Source organism: Triturus cristatus, chromosome 3_1 (assembly GCF_964204655.1).
Source record: "Triturus cristatus chromosome 3_1, aTriCri1.1, whole genome shotgun sequence".
NCBI lineage: Eukaryota > Metazoa > Chordata > Amphibia > Caudata > Salamandridae > Triturus > Triturus cristatus.
The window spans coordinates 1,171,901,873-1,171,921,465 of record NC_140583.1 but is presented as its reverse complement, the minus strand read 5'-3'; the positions used below and the strand labels follow the sequence as shown (position 1 = coordinate 1,171,921,465).

Below are 19,593 nucleotides of genomic sequence, written 5' to 3'. Positions count from 1 at the left end.
AGGATCAGCACCATGAATCAGGTTTTTTGTTTATTGGCCTTGAAAAACTCTAAGTATCAAGAAGGGGAGCCCCTACATTGCATTTATTGATCTGAAGTCAGCTTTTGATCTTATACCGAGGTGCAAGTTGTGGTATGTCCTGCAGGGGCTGGTGATCCCCCTGAGAACCTGGCTTTGTTGTCCGTGTTCATGAGGAAAACTATGCAAGGGTCCGTTGGGGAGACCAGGGCCCGTTGATAGATCTGATCAGTGTGGACAGGGGGGTCAGACAGGGTTGTGTGTTGGCCCCCACTTTATTTTCATTATTTATTAATGGTGTAGTCTAATACCTGGCTGAAGTACCAGCTGACGCCCCTGTGCCGGGGGGGTGTCAAAGTAACAACCTTAATATTTGCTGACAGCACATTGATAGAGAACAAAACACCCAGTGGTCTGCAACGGCTCATGGATCGCTTCAAGGCCTTTTGCGATCACTGAGATCTCAAGGTTAATATCTCAAAAACCAAACTTCTGCTAATGAACCCACATAGAAAGTTCAAAGGTAAAAGTCTGCTAGGGGGGATCCCTCTTGAGAGAGTGGCCACTTTGGATTATTTGGGCATAATCCTATCTGAGAAAATTTAATGGGAATAGCATATTGCGAAGCAGAATCCACAGCAGAGGCAGACCATTGGGGCACTGATTAAGGAGCACAGAACTTCCAAAACTAAGCCAATCGCTGCCCCTCTTCAGATTTATGACCACAAGGTAGTGAGTTCAGCTCTGTATGGGGCTAAACTCTGGGGATTCGAAAACATTGAAAGCCAGTTAATTACAGAGAATAAATTATTAAGATCTTTATGTTCACTTCCCCAGAGTACACCTCTACGGCTAGATATGGGCAGAGGCTCAATTGCGGATAAATTTAGGCTCCGCCCCCTGCTTTTTTTGGCTCCGTCTCAAACTAACCCCCGAGCTCTCCCATTATGCTGCTGCACTTGATGAGGTTTCCAAGCTTGACCGCTTTAAAAAGATTGGGTGCTTCAACGAGGTCAGGTCAGTACTATCAGTGATCGGTCTGGGAAAAACCAATACTGGAGCTGGGTATCACAGTCTTTTGTTGCTCAATCACTTGTGGGCTGCATCAGGTTAGAATTCATGGAATTCAAACTACTAAGCACTTTCGAAAAGTATATGGAGCTTATTACCATCCCGCAGGATAGAAAACTTTATATCCAATTTAGATTTGGATCCATTCCTGTGAACTCCTTTATAGCTGCATGGAGGCAGCTCCTGGCTATAACACAGCACTGCCCGGGCTGTCTTACAATGATTGAAACAATTGGCTAAATTTTCTTTGTTTGCCCTCTGTACAGACTCCCGAGACATAAGTGGCTAGCCCCTGTTTGTAGATTATTGGGAACTTGTTGCCACCGGGATGCTCTTCGCATCCTAAAATCAGATTGTAGGACTTCTGTAGCATGTGTAGTTGCTAAGTTCCATGGAAAAATGTGGATTATCAGAAGGTATGCGTCCAAGATGGGATAGTCTGCATTTCATAATTGTATTCAATATTTATTTCCAGACTTTGTAACAACTATGTAATGTTTTATCTTTGTAAATTGATTCAAATTTTGATGTTCGTGGAATCCGTTTTATAATATGGTATATGTTTTAAAAATATTAATAGATTTTATCCTTTTATAATTGTTTTAATATTTTAAACAGTATACTATTTAATGATTCTCTTATGTATATATATTGTTGGATAATTGTACTGCAAGCACTCACACTTTTATGGTCGTAATGTCCAAATAAAGTTTATGAATGACTGAATTAAAGATACTCCTCTTGAGTTTCATGGAGGAGAGGAGAGATTCCAGTGAAAGATGTAAATCGACTGTACAAAAATATAGGCAATCCATGTAACGATATCCCAAACTATTTGTTACTTGTAAATAATATGTAGGAACGGTTTTATCTTACAAGGCTTTGATTAGGTATTTTACTTTATACTGTTGCATTTCCAAAAATGGGCGTTTTGGAAAAGAAATTACAGCAATGGAACTTTTGTGCAATCAACTGAACATTTTATTTTGTTTTGTAAATGCTACCAAGAGGAACCACTGTTTAAAACTTGTATTTTTAAAACAAAATTTGTTTTATTTTAAGGACAGCCTGAATTTGTTATGTAATTTAAATGCAGTAGAATTGTGCTTTATAGTATTCTCATTCAATTCCCATGCAATTAAACAAAGGAAATGTATGCCCATTTCAAAATATTGCACTATGAGACAGACTAATAACCTCATGCCTTTTTGCACCGTACTCTGTTCTAATAATCAGTACATGACATCCATCTTTTTATGATATTACTGTAACAAAACTGTATTTGCACATTATTTTAAATGTAATAACATGCACTATGGATTTTAATCCTTTTATTTATAGAGTTGTGTATCTGACAGAGACTACTAGCCGCAGATTCCTTCACGTAGAATTATCCCCAGGCGTGAGACTGGATCCGGAAACTTTTTGCCACAGCATCCCTGTGCGCCGGGGGCGGGGCGACATCACGCGACTCCGCCCAGGCGTCGTCCGTGTACGTGACGTCAGCGAGGTCACATAAGACCCACCCTGGCGCGCCCACGTCAGTTTTCTTCGGAGAACTTTTCCGCACCACAATGCGGAACCACCAGAGACAAACTGTGGGAGCATAGAAACAGTGTGCGAAGAGCAGAAAAATTGGAAAGAAACGGTGACTAACAACACCACCAGGGTAGTGCCAAAACCACAGACCCCAAGGGCAGGGGAAGAAGAAAGAAGAAGAACAAGCAGAAACCCGCGCAGCCACCCTGCCCGCACATAGACAACCTCCTATCCCTGTGCCCCGAAGGGAAGAACAGGCAAAAAAGTCATAGCACACGTAGGAAGCCCACCCCCCTCATCCTGAGCAAGGAATGGGACCAGTCCCAAGACAGACAGGCACAACAAACCACCAAGCCACCCCAACCTAGAGGGCAACCACCCACAAGGACAAGGGCAAGACATGGCCAGAGGACCTTCAAACCAGAGGACAGCAATGGAAGAAAGGGAGGGGAGGGAGGACAGGGATTGAAGCGATCCCCCCCAAACCTTTTGCCACAGCATCCCTGCGCGCCGGGGACGGGGCGACACCACGCGACTCCGCCCAGGCATCGTCCACGTACGTGACGTCAGCGAGGTCACATACGTACGTGACGTCAGTTTTTTCCTTTTCCGCGTGCAACACGGATCCGTTCCTTGCTGCGGGCCTGTTTCAGGCCCCCCTTTCTTCCATTCTTTTTTGGTAGGTGCAGTGTGCGAATGCCTTCGGGCTTTTAAACTAGCACTTTTTGTGGGCGTCTTATGTCGGCGACGGACCCTCACCTCATTTGCATGTGGTGTTTGGGGGAGGATCACAGCACCTCGGATTGTGCAGGCTGCCAAAAGTTGAAGCTGAAATCGCGGCGGGAGCGCCGCATGAAACTTCTCTCGGCACGTCTCTCCGGATCGACGTCCTCCCCTCGGTCTGCTTCGGCGGACGGCTTCAGGTCCGGCCATGGTCGTCGTCCCAGTCTTTCTCCGATGTCACGTGAGCGTCGCTCCCTGGTGGGTAAGTGTCGCAGTTTGGGCTTCCTACGTGTGCTATGACTTTTATGCCTGTTCTTCCCTTCGGGGCACAGGGATGGGAGGTTGTCTATGTGCGGGCAGGGTGGATGCGCGGGTTTCTACTTGTTCTTCTTCTTTCTTCTTTCCCTGCCCTTGGGGTCTACGGTGTTGGCACTATCCTGGTGGCGTTGTTAGTCACTGTTTCTTTCCAATTTTTCTGCTCTTCGCACACTGTTTCCATGCTCCCACAGTTTGTCTCTGGTGGTTCCACGTTGTGGTGCGGAAAAGTTCTCCGAAGAAAACTGACGTGGGCGTGCCGGGGCGGGTCTTATGTGACCTCGCTGACGTCACGTACGCGGACGACGTTCAGGCGGAGTCGCGTGGTGTTGCCCCGCCCCCGGCGCGCAGGGATGCTGTGGCAAAAAGTTTCCGGATCCAGTCTCACGCCTGGGGATAGTTCTACGTTTCAGGAATCTGCGGCTAGAATCGTCTCTACCAGATACATCGTTACAGAAGGGACGTAACTCGTACTTTACCTGTGTATATCTTTAATGGAAACTTTTTCATAATAAAGATTATTTGAATTGAATTAACTTACAGTGTATTTCAAAAACGATAAATGAGGATGTCAGAAGTAGTTAATCTGCCTCAAAAAGTCCATGAGAGCTCCCTGGAAAGTCAGGTAAAAGCTCTACAAATATCGAGTGATGGGCTTATTAGAGTGGGAAACGCCAAGTGTAGTAATCAGTCAAGGGGTAATCACAATACGTCTTTTGCAGCAGAATAAGCCCTTCTGCTTTTGCACACTAGACATATAGGGCCCAATATAAAGAGTTAACATAAATTTCCTCCAGAATTGTATCAAGGAACATGACTGGTTGTTTCTCTGCCTTGCATGAACCTAAAGCAAATCATCATTAACATGAGGAATGGTACAATATAACCGCATATGAAGCAGAACATTGTTGTTTGGAATAATACAGTTCTCATTCTTGTTTTTGTGTTTAATAGTGTGTTTTCTAGCTAATGTATATCTTATGAAGAAACGTGGCATATAATTTTAACATTAATATGCCAAGCTAACGTTGTGCAACTGTTGCCATTGAATGTCACACCGGCATGATTGTTTTTCTCTTGTTAAACTTCACAGATGCTGGGATTTCCAATTATATTGCCCAGACTGAGAACTTTACTACAGCAGCAACAGATGGACCAATTTACAGTACAATTGATCCAACTAGTGATGATATACAAAGATTTAATGGGGCTTTCTCCCCAAACACCCCACTGCATGCAACCATACCTGTGATCCCTTATGGGGCAAGAATCCTGCAATCACCAGAAATAGAGGTGAGCCAGTGGAATGACCAGCCAGGACCTTCAAGAGCTCAGGATGCACAGCCAGAACGAGGCAGAACTGAGAATGGTACTCTTCTTTCTACTAATTCACCTTAGTTCAGTAAACATATTATCTTATACTTTGCCCTGAAAAACCCATCATCACAATAGATGCCATGTCGAACCAGTTAACTTAATAGTGGTGCATCCGCCTTACGCTATTTCAGATGATATGAAGGATGTTAAAAGAAATAGGTCTTGTGCTACACTCCTAGGATTCATTGTGCGTGGTTAGAAGATTCAGCCATACTATTGCAAATCCCATATTGGACAGGGTACCTCAAACTCTACCTAAAATCATATATCGTCCTTTCATTTATGTGATTTATACATCTGAAATACACAGGGATCCACAAAATTCCTACTGCCCAGCATTCCCCCACTTGTTCTGATAAAACACTACTCTTCTTTTATGGGTGGGCCTAGCATACACAACTGGAAAAGCCTCAAAACCTAATGTGGAAGTATCAACATTAATTGTAAAAAAAACTAACCTGATTCGGCAATGGGGGTAACCGTGTTAATTGGGTCTGGCCTCAGTCACCATCTAGGGAAACCTACCAAACCCACACATTTTTCAAAAGTAGATACCGAGGGGAGTCCAAGGTAGGGCGTTTTCCTACCCAGAATACCATACAATCCTCAAACTTTGCCTAAAATCACGAATGTTCCTTACATTTATGTAATGTAATCTGCCGGATTCTACAGAGATTCACAAAATTCCTGTGAGAAAAGAGGGTATGCAGTTCGTCTAACAGAATGGAGAGGAGGGAGGGACGTCTAAAAGCCACTGACCATGCGTTCAGTAAGTGTCACTGGAGAGGAGGAGGAAAGGAATTCCTCCTGTCGGAACTAGGGTCCTCACACACCCAGCCAGCTAGATGTCATGCTTCATCATATGGACCGCTCCTCGTCGGCTCTGCAATATCCGACGGGCACCCATAAAGGGGCTCTTTAGCGGAGATCTTTTGTTCCTTGCCGTATGGTGGAGTGGGTGTGAGGGTGTAGATGTGGTAAAAAGGTGATTAAAACAGGTCAGATAGGCTGGCTATCCACCTGATTAAAAACAGAAAAAGAGTGGCAGCTTTCTGACATGAAGGTTCAGTCTTGCTATACTCAACTCTAAAGGTCAACATGTTTCATGCCTATTGGTCGGAACAATCCATGGCAATTCTTCAGGACCTAGTGCAAGAACTATCTACACAATGTGGTGGGTGTGAATTCTACCTACCATGTCTCCGTACTGTGATTTAAAGTATCCGCAGTATCACTGGGTGACTTAAGAGAAAATACAGAATGCAATCACAACTGTATCAATGCTATTTAGGTAGTTATCTCTTCAACTCACACTCTCAACTCTCTCTCTCCATGTCCAAATCATATTAGTGAGTATCTAACTGAGACATGGTAGGTAGAATTCACACCCACCACATTGTGTAGATAGTTCTTGCACTAGGTCCTGAAGAATTGCCATGGATCGTTCTGACCAATAGGCATGAAACATGTTGACCTTTAGAGTTGAGTATAGCTAGACTGAACCTTTGTCAGAAAGCTGCCACTCTCTTTCTGTTTTTAATCAGGTGGATAGCCAGCCTGAATAAAAGTTTTTGGGACTATCTGACCTGTTTTAATCACCTTTTTACCACATCTACACTACCTAGGCCCCTCCGACCCACTGCACCATACGGCAAGGAACAAAAGATCTCTGCTAAAGAGCCCCTTTATGGGTGCCCTTTGGGTATTTCAGAGCCAACTCGACGAGGAGCAGGTCCATATCATGAAGCATGACACCTAGCTGGCTGGGTGTGTGAAGACCCTAGTTCCGACAGGAGGAATTCCTTTCTTCCTCCTCTCCAGTGACACTGACTGAACGCATGGTCAGTTGTTTTTTAGTTCTCCCTCCCTCCTCTCCATTCTGGTCGAGGAACTGCATACCCTCTTTTCTCGCTGGTTGACAGGGCATGTATGCTGGACCTCTGCAAAAAGCCCTATGGTCCCCTCTTTGATGGTCCACAAAATTCCTACCATTCAGTGTTCCCCCACTTGTTGTGATAAAATCACCTGCGGTCCTGGAGGATTACTAGGTTTCCAGGATTTGGAAGAAGGGCGAGACTTTCCCCTTTTAACCCGACGGCTTTCGCCAAAGCAGCCCAACTCCACACTAGGGAGGGTCTGGAGTAAAGGACACGAATAAGACGTGCCCATTAACAGTACCTGTTAAACTTACCTGACTAACGGTTTAGAGGGAATATAGGGTGCCTTCTTCCCTGATTCCCCCTTTATTTTCTTTATATCATGGTCCTGATGAAGCTCTAAGGGATCCACTAGGGACCAACGGATAGAGCGAAACATGTTGACCACCCATCACTTATAACACTTTATTCTACACCTACATACGGGTTGAGAGCAGCGGAAGAACATTCATTTCTTTCCCCTCACATTTTTGCATAAACTGCGCCTACATCCCCGTTCTATTTTAACCTGACCCAGAGGACCCCCGAATAAACGTACAAAGGTACAAACGGGTCATTTTATTTTCACTCACTACCTTCACTTGGCCCACACACCCACATGCACAAATGCGGCAACTCCTACAAGATCTCCAACAGAGTGCCCTCTAGTAGGGCCCGTGAGGGACTGCAGCACCACCCCCACGAGGAGAAGTGCCCAATGATGATGCTTTGCACCTGCAAGGGTGTGTGAGGGCACAACAACCACACTTACAGGAGTACCACTCCCCCACCCTGCACACTCATACCTTATCTTGGAGACACCTACCCCGACTCGCAGTACCTATCTGAACTGCTGAAGCACTTTTCCTCTCCCGTTAGCAACTGATACCACTCTTTAGCTGTTTGCGCATTGTCTTTAGGAGCATTGTTACAGGACCTGTTTCCAAACAGCTCCTTGTCCCCCATCTTATATTGTGATTATAGTGATAAAAGCACTACCACTTGTGTGGCTTGGCAAAACAATCAAGACAGGCACACATAAAACTAGGGTGAATGGAAGTCCCACAGTGTACCTCCCATTGACCTTGGGTTAATCAATTCCTGTCACGGGCACTAGGCCCAGCCACACAGTGGATTTTGTGGATTATGTTAAAAAAAGTGTGATTGTAAGCAAAATTTGAGGTTTGCAGGGCAGCGTGGGTATGGAAACCTTTTGGGATTCACTCAAGGCAACCACCATGGAATCCTCTGGGTATCTAGTTTTCATAAATGTCTGTGGTTAGTAAGGTTCCATGAGTGATGGCCCAGTTCAGTGCCAAATACAGCAGCTACCCCGATTGCTGATCTCGCCACGTAGCGCTTTAGGGACTTTTGTGTAGTGGTATATTGGCCTGCCCACACAAGTGGGATACAAATATCGTGAGACAACTTGAAACTCTTGACCATGCAAAATTTGTGGATTCTTCAAAAATTCTCAAACTTTCCTGCATAGAAAGGTGTGGAAAATCTGTGTTTCAGTCAAAGTTAGAGGTTTGCAAAGGCTTCTGGTGAGAGCCATGTAAGTCACCCCACCATGGATTCCCCTAGGAGCCTAGTTTAAAAAAATGTACAGGTTTGCTAGGTTTTTCTGGGTGCCCGCTGAACTAGGTCCCAAAATCCCCAGGTATGGAGAACATTATGGGTAAGAAAACGTTATGGGATCCATGCAAGGAACACCACTCTGGACTCCTCTCGATGTTTTTTTAGTTTCCCGAATGTCTGGGGCTGGTAGTTTTCTCCAGGTGGCGGCCTACCCAAGCCTCAAAAATTGCAGCCATTCACAATGGCAAGTGGTACAAAATTGGGATTTAGGCACTCCTCGCCCAAATGTAAATACAACTCCTGAAAAAAGTCCTCTTGCTTGCATGTGGATGGGATGTTTTAGTCCGCAGGGGAGCAGAAATAGTCCTCAAGGGCAAATTTGGGCCTAGCTCCTTCTCTGCCCTCTCTGGGAGTCAAAATACTTTCTGACCCCTTTCAGGTGCAAATATGGCCTTTCTAACCCCGTGGGGGAAGTTTTGGGGCAACCTTCCTAATTGGGACAAGCCTCCTATCTGCCCTCAGAGTGACAGAAAGATACTATTGCCTCCACAAGGGCGGGGTATAGCTTGATACCAGGGTAGGCTGCCCCATTCTTAGTTTTTTTGGTGCTATTTTGAAATCCCTGCTGTCTAGTGGACTTGCTGCCCCCTGGGGGTAGAATGGGAGTAATCACCCCCACATGTCCCCAGGGAGGGTCAGAAATACCTGTTTTGGGGGGTTTGGGCATGGCCATGCACATGCCCATGGTGGGCAGCCACAACCCCCTTTTTTTAAAAAGTCCCTCTTGTCTAGTGGGCTTTGTGCCCCTGGAGGCAGATTGGGGTTAATCTGCCCCATCTGTGCCCCTCAGTGGTGGGGGCAGCAAGACTGTCTTCTTTTTTTCTGGGTGGAGGCATGGCCATGCCCATTGTGGGTAGCCCATGCACCTATATATTTTTTTTAATTTCCCTGGTGTCTAGTTGACTCTCGGACCCCACGGGGGATCATATTGGGGTAGTGAACCCCACCTGCCACCGGGGGGGGGGGGCAGAAAGACTGGTACCACATTTATCAGTGGTGGGGGCATGGCAATGCCTATAGTGGGCAGCCACATCTTATATTTCTTTTTATAAGTTTCTCTGGTGTCTAGTGGGCTGTTTGCTACTTACCCCATCTGCCCCCGGGGGGAGCAGAAAGATTGACATTTTCTGGAGGAGCACAAGCCTTTGCCCAAGAGACCGCTCGCCCAAAATCCCTGCTGTCTAGAGGGTGGATCCCTGCTTGGGGATCACTCTCCTGTGGCAATCCCCAAGCAGGGACCCACTGGGCAGAGAGACCATTGGAAAGGAGAGAGACTGTCCTTTCCAACGATACCTCTCCCAAGAGAATCAGTACTCAGGAGCTGAGATATGCACCCCCAGCACTGATACAGTGAAAGTTAAACTAGCTCATCGCTCGTTTTACTTTCAGTTTACTGTAATGACGTCAGTGTGCCCTGCAAGCTGATCATAACGGTAAAAAACCACTTAGGCTGCGCCGGAAGCAGCCCAAGGTAAAACAAAATTAAGGAATCTCTGTAGTGCATAGCGCTAAAGTGACCTTTAAACACTTCTACAGTGTCGGCCAATGGCAGACACATGCACTGGGTTGGTAGTGTGGCTGCCGCCTGCTCTTAGGAGGTTAATATGTTGCTAACTGGATTTGATCTTTTAAGGGTTTTATAGTAGGATGTGTTGAGCCTTAAGTTGAGCTTAGACTTGGGACTATTCATTTATTTAAACAGTAGTTCTTCCAGAGTGACTTAACTTCATGAGGATAAAAAGAGTGGCTTTATTGCTTCTAGTACACATCACTAATTATTTTTGAAAGGAAATCACCTCTCATTGGCAATCTGGGGCCGGCTGGTACAAACTGATTACTGCTCATGCATGCTTGCATTTGGTTAGGATCTCTCTAACAGTCTGGAGCATAGTTGGATGTGCTTTTTGATACTTGATTTAAAAGCTTTATTCCCAGGATTAAGAGACCAGAGATCTTCTGCAGATAGTTGTGACCTGCATTCATTGAAGTACCGGCTATGTGCACCGCTGCAGTTAACACTAATGTCCAACCATAACAGGGACTCAAGGGTGCCAGCTCTCACCTATCTCAGCTTGTGACAAAGGTTTAGAAAGGACCCCATGCTTTGCAAGATATTGTTTGGGAGGCCCAGCTCCAATTGTATCTGGGCAGCAGACAAACTACATGGGAGCCGAAGCACCTTTTTGTAGATTTTAATCGTATGTTGATTAAGGATAGTACTGAACTTGCCGAGGTAGATCTCAAAACCGTACTACAGGGTAGGGCCTATCTTGGCTCGCATAACTTCCAACATTGCAGCTAAGTTGGGGCCAGTCCATTTTTTAGGGAGCTTAGAGAGGCTAAATTGAAGAGCCGTGGCTTTCATGACAATTTCGTGGAAATGTTTTGTTAGTATGCCCCTTGAGTTGATATGGAGTCATAGGTACCTGTAGGTTTTGCCAACAGGAATTTGAATGCTGTCGTACATCCAGCCTCCACCTCTGTGCTGCTTCCTGCCAAATAGGGCCACTTGGGTTTTCTTAAGATTTACCACCAATTTGTTTGTGGTTGCGTACACGTGGAGGGAGGTTAACAACTGTTGCAATCCAACTCTTGTACGACTGAAAGGAGCGAGGTCATCAGCATATAAAAGATTACTGATCTATGCGCCGTCAATCCTAGGTGGGTGGATATATATTTAGTCCAATTTTGCTGAGAGATCAGCTAGGAAAAGAATAAAAAGCAGCGGGGCTAGCCCACATCCCTGTTTCACTTCCCTTGTCGTTGGAATTTTTCTAGATAGGTGCAGTCCAGTGCCGATTTTAACTTGGATCCATGTGTTGGTATGCAGCTGCATGATTGGCTTCAATAATTTAGCTGGTATTCCCCAGCTGGATAGCTTAGCCCAAAGAGATTCCCTTGGAACGTGGTCAAAAGCGGCTTTAAAGTCCGCAACGTTTTGTTGTCGAGGCAGATGCAATAGCTTTATCAGTAAGCATGGCTAAAGCTAAAAGGTTGGTCAGTGTGCCACAAACCCTGTTTGGTTCTTAGGTAACAGTCCTTTTGAGTCGGACCAGCTCTTCAGGTCTTCCAGCTGCAAGCTGGCAAAAAACTTTGCCTCATTGTCTAATAGGGCTATCAACCTATAATTACTTGGGGTTGATTTTAAGCAAGATTTATGGATAGGCTGAATGATCACGCCGCACCAAGAATCTGGAATGATTGAACTCCTTAGTGAGTAATCGAACAGGCTGGATAACTGCTTGGACCAGAAGGGTATGTTCTTTTTGAACAGGGCCAGAGGCAAACTATTTGGGCCTGGGGCTCTGTCCGTTCTGGCTTTGGATAGAATTTTTGCCAGCTTTGAGAGGGAGAAGGAAACCTTTCGTCGAATTTTCCTGCACACCTTACGGGATGTCCTGCCGTTCCCGAGGCAGTATTGTCCCTGGTAATGCCTTCTACTCTTCCACCTGGGAGTGACCGGCGAGAAAGGTTACCTCGTCATTCTTCCCAGGCTGCAGACTCCATTGGATTGGTTGTTGACTAACACCCAAAATTGTAGGGGGTTCTGATGCTTGCGTGAAGGAGAGAACGGCACAGTTGTTGGAGGTGTTGTTTATTAATTCGACATGCCTGTCGTTTTGGGCAGATTTTATAGCTCTTCAATAAGGATTCTCATTCTGGATGTCTCCTGGCTGCCCTGAGGGAGGCATTTCTGATGTTCTTTAGTGCTCTTATCTGAGGGATTATGGGTACCTGCTTATGGTGTGATCCGAAAAAATGTTGTGGTGGCAGGTTAAACTGCTTTAAGAGGTAGTCACAGAAAATTGCCCAGTCGTTTACTGAGGAGCTTGCCCGCTGGTTGAGCTTTTTGATTAATTGCTCACATTCTTGCTAATACATTTGTGTGAACCCTCCAATATTGTTTTGGCAGTGGGGTGTCTCAACTCAATGGATATAAATGTACCATCCTCCAGCACAATTATTCCTTATAATAGGCAGTATTCATAATTTTTGTTGTCACCACAGACATGTGCTAATCACCTTTGTATTTTGTCACACATCAAAGAATGCCCAAGTTGTTTATAGTTGGAAATTGGGTCTCTAGCTGGCAGAGGTATGCAGCCTGTCTAAGTAGGCACCGCAAGCCTAGTCAGGGTAAGCTTAGAAACACACTAAAGGATAATCTGTACTCCTCTTCTGGTAGCTTGGCCAAGAGCAGTTAGGCTTATCTGAAGAGGCAATGTGTAAAGTATTTGTGCAACACACAAACGCACACATGAAGCACCACAAAAATACTGCACACAAGTTTAGAAAAATAGAGAATATTTTTATGCAAAAATCGGATTAATACAACAAAAATCCAGAGTTATGAATTTTGAAGGAATAAATCAAAAAGTAGTGCATACAGTCAAATAGCGCTTAGGAGTTACTTGAGGTCCCGCGGGACTGGGGTAAATCCAAAGTTCAGGCTGACCATGATGGCGTGCAGGCCAGCTACAAGACTCACACAGGGCCTGCTGAAAAATGACCTTGGATGGAGCAAGCATCGGCCTCAAAGCGTCGGTTCCAATTCAAGCAGTTGTGTAGAAGCGTCGTTGTCAAGCCTCGCAGTCACATGTCTGCATTGAACCTCTTATGATGCTGGCACTGCATCCTTGTCGAACCTCGCAGTTGGGTCCTGTGTCATTGAGCTGCACAGGGATGTCCTCGGATCGGCACTGCGTCCGTGTTGAAGGGCATCATTCCTGAGCAGCACAAAGCCATCACAACGTCAATGTTGATGTTTCTGGACAGCAGAAGTTGCCTTTTAAGGACTGGATTGGTACCACTTGGCAGGACAGGACTCACAAATGGCTGACTCCAGGTGCTGTTGTAGGATTGAAGAAAGTCTTTGAATGCCCTGAGACCTCAGAACAGGGCCAAGCCAGCAAGCCTTTGGAGTCACTCTGGGTTCAAGTGACATGGGTCCAGTACTTGCCCTCAGCAGGGCAGAGATCAGCAGGTAGCAGGACAGCTCAGCAAAGCAGAACGCAGTTCCTTCAGAGCAGTAGTCAGGAAAAATGGCAGTCCTTGTAGCACAGCAGTCTTTACTCCTGGCAGAGTTCTTCACAGGTCCAGTAGTATACTATCCTGGTAGGGTCAAGGTAGGGTAGGGTTCCTAAATGTAACATAACAGCCCAATTGCAGGACTGTGGACAGAGATTTTGTGGGCATGTGATAATAAACAGTGTGTGGCAGCAGAATAGGTCCGGACTCTCCTATTAAGGGGCTACACAGGCTGAACTCCTGAATTGTACCCCAAGATATACTAGAAATTACTCACGGAAAGGACCGATTAGAGGTGGAAACATAATATGCTCACCCCTCCGGAGATTAGTATACTCTCAAGATCACTATGTAACATATACCTCCCTGACCGGAATAGTCCGGAACCTGAAGATGAGCTTTCCCTATGAACCTTCCCTATGAATTAGCTGGGTGCCATAGTTATTTACATGTTTATGACTGTGCTTGTTGTATGTTTTTTTGTATGATTCAAGCCTTCACAACCATGTCTGTATTCTCGCAACTACAATTACTCCCTATGTACCCTAATCTGGGCAGAGCTCTGGGTTATGTTATTCTTGAAGCCTATATATATATATATATATAACTCATTCCGTGTCTGAACAAGCTTTAAGTGAGCAGGAAATATCCAGATGTGCTAATTCTTTATTTGGTGGGAAGTACATGGTGGCTTATTAAGATTATGCAAGGGAATCTAAAGGCGATTCACAGCATTAGGGCAGGTTGTTCCAATATGTGGACAAAAATGTATTCCCAGTGGAGTGTGGCACGGGGCAGTCAAACGGTCTATGATAGACATGGCAAGAACGAAATTAAATAAGATGTGAGGTTTCTGCAGGGACAGTGGGCTAGACAGAATAGAACATTCTGATCTCTGTTACAAGGATGTTGTCATTTTCAGAGGGGGCGGTGTGCATCTGTCATTTATGGGGATTGAGCACAACCTGCTCCAAGTGAAGTTGGCTTTTGCCAAAGCATTGGGCATTGAGTGAACATAGACATTTCTCTTGAGCTACGGTGAGGACTAGGGTTAGAGGGGGCAGTGCAGGGAAGGAGGTAAGAGGTTGTCCCCTCTTCCCTCCCTGTCTCTATGTGGTGGTTTGATGAGAAGTTGATATGATTTACAGAAGTTTATTTTTTTTCAGCCGCAGTTCAGGCTGAAGGGGAATGGGTAGGAAGTTCACGCCTGGACGACTTAGGAAGTTCAAGGTTGGGTAGAAAGTTCAATGAGGTTCAAAGGGTACTTGAAATAGTAAAAGAGAAGGGATTGTAGAGGTCCCACTTACGGTTGACTAGCTCTGATGCAAATGTTTTATTATGGTTTGAAGATGTTATGGGGGAGGGGGTTAATTTAGGAGTGGGGTAGTTTATCATAGGTGATTAAAGATATACAGTTATGTTACACTTTAGTAAGGCAAAACACCAAGGTTATGTTGTAATGTGCACCTGTTTGAATAAAGTGGCCTTTTTCACACAACCATGGTGTCAGTGGTCTGTGCTGCCCCATCTTCCCTAGCCGACCACAGAGAGGTCTTGGGTTTTTGGGGAAGTGGTGCAGTCCAGAGGACTGCACAATGGTTTGGGGTTATTTGTGGGCTACGTCGAAAGTCCAACATATATAGGGGGATTTCATTTTAGGTGCCAGCCACCATTTTGTGATAGCACCGTGACTGGTTCACAGGCAGGAGCTTTTTGTCCTCTCCCTCCGATCCCTAATCTAAGCCTTTGTGGGGGAGGGAGGGGTTATTTCTTTGGGGTTTTCAATTTCTCTTTCCTGATTTGTTTTGTTGGTACAGGTTCACAGGGGAAGCTATGTTTCAGGTTGTCGCTTGATTCAGGGGTATTAATGGTTGTATGAGAAGTTGCCATGATTTACAGAAGTTTATTGTTTGTCAGCGGCAGTTCAGGCTGAAGGGGAATGGGTAGGAATTTCATACCTGGACGACATAGGAAGTTCAAGGTTAGGTAGGAAGATTAATAAAGTTCAAAGAGTAGTTGAGGTAGGAAAAGGGAAGGGATTGTAGAGGTCCCACTTACATGTGATCAGCTCTGATGCCAGTATGTTATTGAGGTTTAAAGTTTTTATGGGGGGATGGGTTATTTTAGGGGTGGGGGTAGCTTCTCATAGGTGATTAAAGATGTATAGTAAAGTTATAGTTTTGTAAGGCAAAAGGCCCAGGTTATGTTCTAATGTGCACCAGTTTCAATAAAGCGGACTTTTTCACACAACCATGGTGTCAGTGGTCTGTGCTGCCCCCTGTTCCCCAATGTGTAAAATAGTTCATTTTTCAAGTGGATGTTGGGATTATGGTTTCCCCAAACTATCAACAATTTTAAAGAACAGAGACATGCTTTTATTAGGAAAATCATTTTTTTAATTTCCTTTCTTTAGTTGCTAAAATTGTCAAACAAAAGTCATTGAGGAAGACATTTAAAACTCCTTTACTGAACTGGACAGAGAATCTCCCACAGCCATCTCCTGCTAATGAGCTGAGCTTATACCAAGAGGACGACAAATACAATGATGAACTGGAGACTGCGTAAGTACCTAGGAAGCAAAGGTGCACAATTAGTTTCAAGAGACAAGCTATCAGCAGTGTGCTAGTCAGCAGAGATCTCCTTTCGACACAATGCAGATAGCAAAAGTTCTGAGGGAAATGTTTCTTTATAATTATTGTGATATGGATCATTACCGCCTTTGCCATGGTGATGAAAGCAGGAGCCTCTGGCCTCACTTGTTATGTATAGAGGTAGGTTGTTAAGCCAATTGTACAGGTGGATTTGTGTTTACCATCTGCTGATATTTACAGCTGCGCACATGATCTGGTACTAAATTGGACCTGCATTCGATCATTCTTTAGCAGAGGAACATAATATTTTTGTAATGGGGAAAAAAAGCCTCTCTTCCAAGTGATAACTTCGAATAGGAAATATTTACATCACATAGTACATTCCTTAGTCTGGGCAATGGTATTTACCGGGTGTGGTAAATACCTCACCTCCATGAGGCCCACTTGTAATGAAGGCTGGCGTCTTTTGAATTATCAGCAGAGTTTAAATCTGAAAATTAATAAATATACACAATTGAAAATAAAACATCTATACACTAAGGCCCTGATTTGGAGTGCCACAGAGTGAGTTCTATTATTGTACCTGTTAAAAACCAGCACCCCAGTGTTCAGAATGTAATGGTTGTGCTAAAAATGCACCTCTCGAATTTTGCTCTTCAAAATTGTAAAAACATACCTATTATGTTACTTTACTTGCATATTCTTCCAGTATATATCAGCGGGTTTGAGATACCGTTATGTGCTTAGTTAAAATTGGTAAGGGTGCAAACTTTATTGTACCTGGCTCCTGAACAAAAGAGTTTGTCCAGGGATCAGATTTTCTGACCATGTCTTAATCTGGACCTTATTGTTAAAGCTAAATAAATAATTTACTCAATGTCACATTGAAATGTTTTCATATATCATGGAAATGGAGGAATTGAACAAGTAAAATGTTAAGTATTAAAGAAAACTGAAAAAAGTAAAATGAACCATGACACAGCTGTGATTAGTTACTTTCTATGAGCATTTGTCACAAGATTGAACTATAACAGCTGGTAGGAAATGCTTAACAATTAATGAGCCAGCAACATATCTTTGTCAATGAAGCTTTGAATGTATGCACATAGTGCATCATTACCACTAATCTAGAGTGATGATAACCTATTGCATATTACACTCCTTTGCCCATGTTTGTAGGTCTGACTCAGAAAAGTGGTGTCCTCCACTGCCAGAAAGGACCTACCTGATGGAAAATATTCAGGAGGAGGACAGTCCACCCCTTCCTTCACCTGTCGGGGCATCATCACCTGCCAATTCTTATGGGAAGCAATCAACAGCAACACTTACACCTTCTCCTCGTGAGGAGATACAGGAATCTGAGGCGATCACGAGGCTTCACCAATTTGATATTCCGTTCCACCCAAGGTAGAATTTACTTCTCGTTTTGACTCATTGTATGGTTAAAAGGTTTATTGCTTTTTTATTTGACAAAAGAGAGGGTCAAAAATATTGATTTGTCTTCATACTTGTATGTAGCAGTAAAACTGCTGAAGGATATGGCAAAAACACTTCTGTTATGATTTTATAGATTTTTACATTTTGCTGGTAATGTTCATGTAGGAAATTAAATCGCCGATGGAGCAAATCATAAAGCATAACGGGACAGTCGTGTGCTGAAAGAGTAGGTGGAAGGATCTTCTCTTTTATGAATATGAAAAATGGTTCCACAGATTGCCTGGATCTTCTCATATATCAGGATCTCATATCTTGATGAAGTGTTGTTGAGCAACAGGTTACTGGTAGCACAGAGATTTCTGAGTTGTGGTGTGGTACATTTAGTTGCACAAGTTGGGAATTTAGCCCCAGTGTCGCATTTTGAGTATTGGAATTGTCACAACTGGTATGTTGAGACTAGCCAGCAGTATTGTTAATCAGTTAACCTGTCAATGCACTGGCATAGTTTCACTTTTGCAAGACCCCCCTGGAGCTCGCACAACAAAAGAATATTAAATTGGTGGCATGATAATGCTAATTGTTGTTGGTTAAGTAACATTTAATGCTATACAAAGGGCTACCTTGCATGGCCCTGCATGGCTTGGTTAGTCTGGAGTAATGCAAGGCAGTGCAAATCCCTGCCTTGTGTTATTCTGCCCCAGGGAGACTTCCATGGGTGGAGCATGGGTATTCCATTACATACACCTATGGATTCTGAAACATTCCCAGATTTACCAATATTGGTAGTCCTGCAAACGTGTCAGAATGCTACGCCTTCCCAGGGGAGGCGTAACAAGGAGAAATATCTCTTTGAGGCATGTGGGGCTGTAGATACACATGATTTGCATACCCTTGCCATCTAGTGTTGGGTCCAGATGTATGCACATTGTTTTTCTTTAAAGAAGTCTTTCGAGTCACGAGCTAAGGTGACACTACCTCTTGGTAATAGTGCGCATGGGCATCAACTCCATTGTTAGATTGTTTTCTGTTCGCCGTCGGGTTCCGACGTGTATTACGGCGCTCCGGTTCGAGACAGTTTTTGGGATCCTTTCCTTACATAATCCACTCTACCCTCATCTGTATTGTTTTGAATGCATTTTCCTTCCTCACGTATCAAAGTCCTGAAGTCTGTCATTCATCAGGTCGGCACGTTCCGATTTGGGCCTTTGGGCCTGCCTATTCGAGCTACATTTACTCTCACTGGACTCCATCGATGATACTCTGCTGAGGTAACTGACATTATTTTGATTCTTCCCCCAGTGCTATTCGAAGAATCCGCAGACTGACCCACACAAGGTCTGCAATCTGTGCTTATTTCCAGTGCACAGAGAAGAAAATTGTGAGGCTTGTCAGATGTTTCGATCAAAAAAGAGCTTGCAGGACCATCGGGCAAGGCACAGAGAAATGCAGAGACAGGAAATAGAGCACATGCCCAACATCTTCTGACAGGAATATATTGAACAGGAAGAGGAAAAACTCGATACCTCTGCGGCCGAAGAAGAGGGAACCTTTTTAGTTGGAGATTCGGACTACCAATTGGAGATCGATTTGGAATCACACGACCTGCGTCCAGGTCAAGATGCCATGAGTACTCAAACCCGTCACCTGCCCACACTAAAACTATCAGTTTCCACAGAACCAAAGGCTTCTGGGGCACCACTACCATCGGACCATGGTTGGAACCAAGATTCAGGCTCAGCTGCCCCGCCCTCGGCACCAACAGCAAGTATAAAGCCTTCCTGTTCCGCACAGAGCCAATATTCCACCTTTTTGGCTCCAACCACTCCGGTTCTGAAAATTAAAATCGGTACGGCTCCGAAATCTTCTGTACCAAAAACAATTTCTCCTCCCGCTACACTCAGAGCCTATTTTGGAAACCATGCAAGAGAGACTCGATC

At 44.5% G+C, this 19,593-nt stretch overlaps 1 protein-coding gene across 1 annotated transcript in view; it reads left to right on the top strand.

Annotated features, from left to right (window-relative positions):
• Positions 1 to 19,593, top strand: part of ROBO3 (roundabout guidance receptor 3) — a 1,168,980-nt gene that overhangs the window by 994,346 nt on the left and 155,041 nt on the right. Inside the window, exons 22-24 of the mRNA XM_085646102.1 lie at positions 4,760 to 5,035; positions 16,042 to 16,189; positions 17,399 to 17,626. Coding sequence (XP_085502228.1) covers positions 4,760 to 5,035; positions 16,042 to 16,189; positions 17,399 to 17,626 — 652 coding nt within the window. The remainder of the gene's footprint in view (positions 1 to 4,759; positions 5,036 to 16,041; positions 16,190 to 17,398; positions 17,627 to 19,593) is intronic.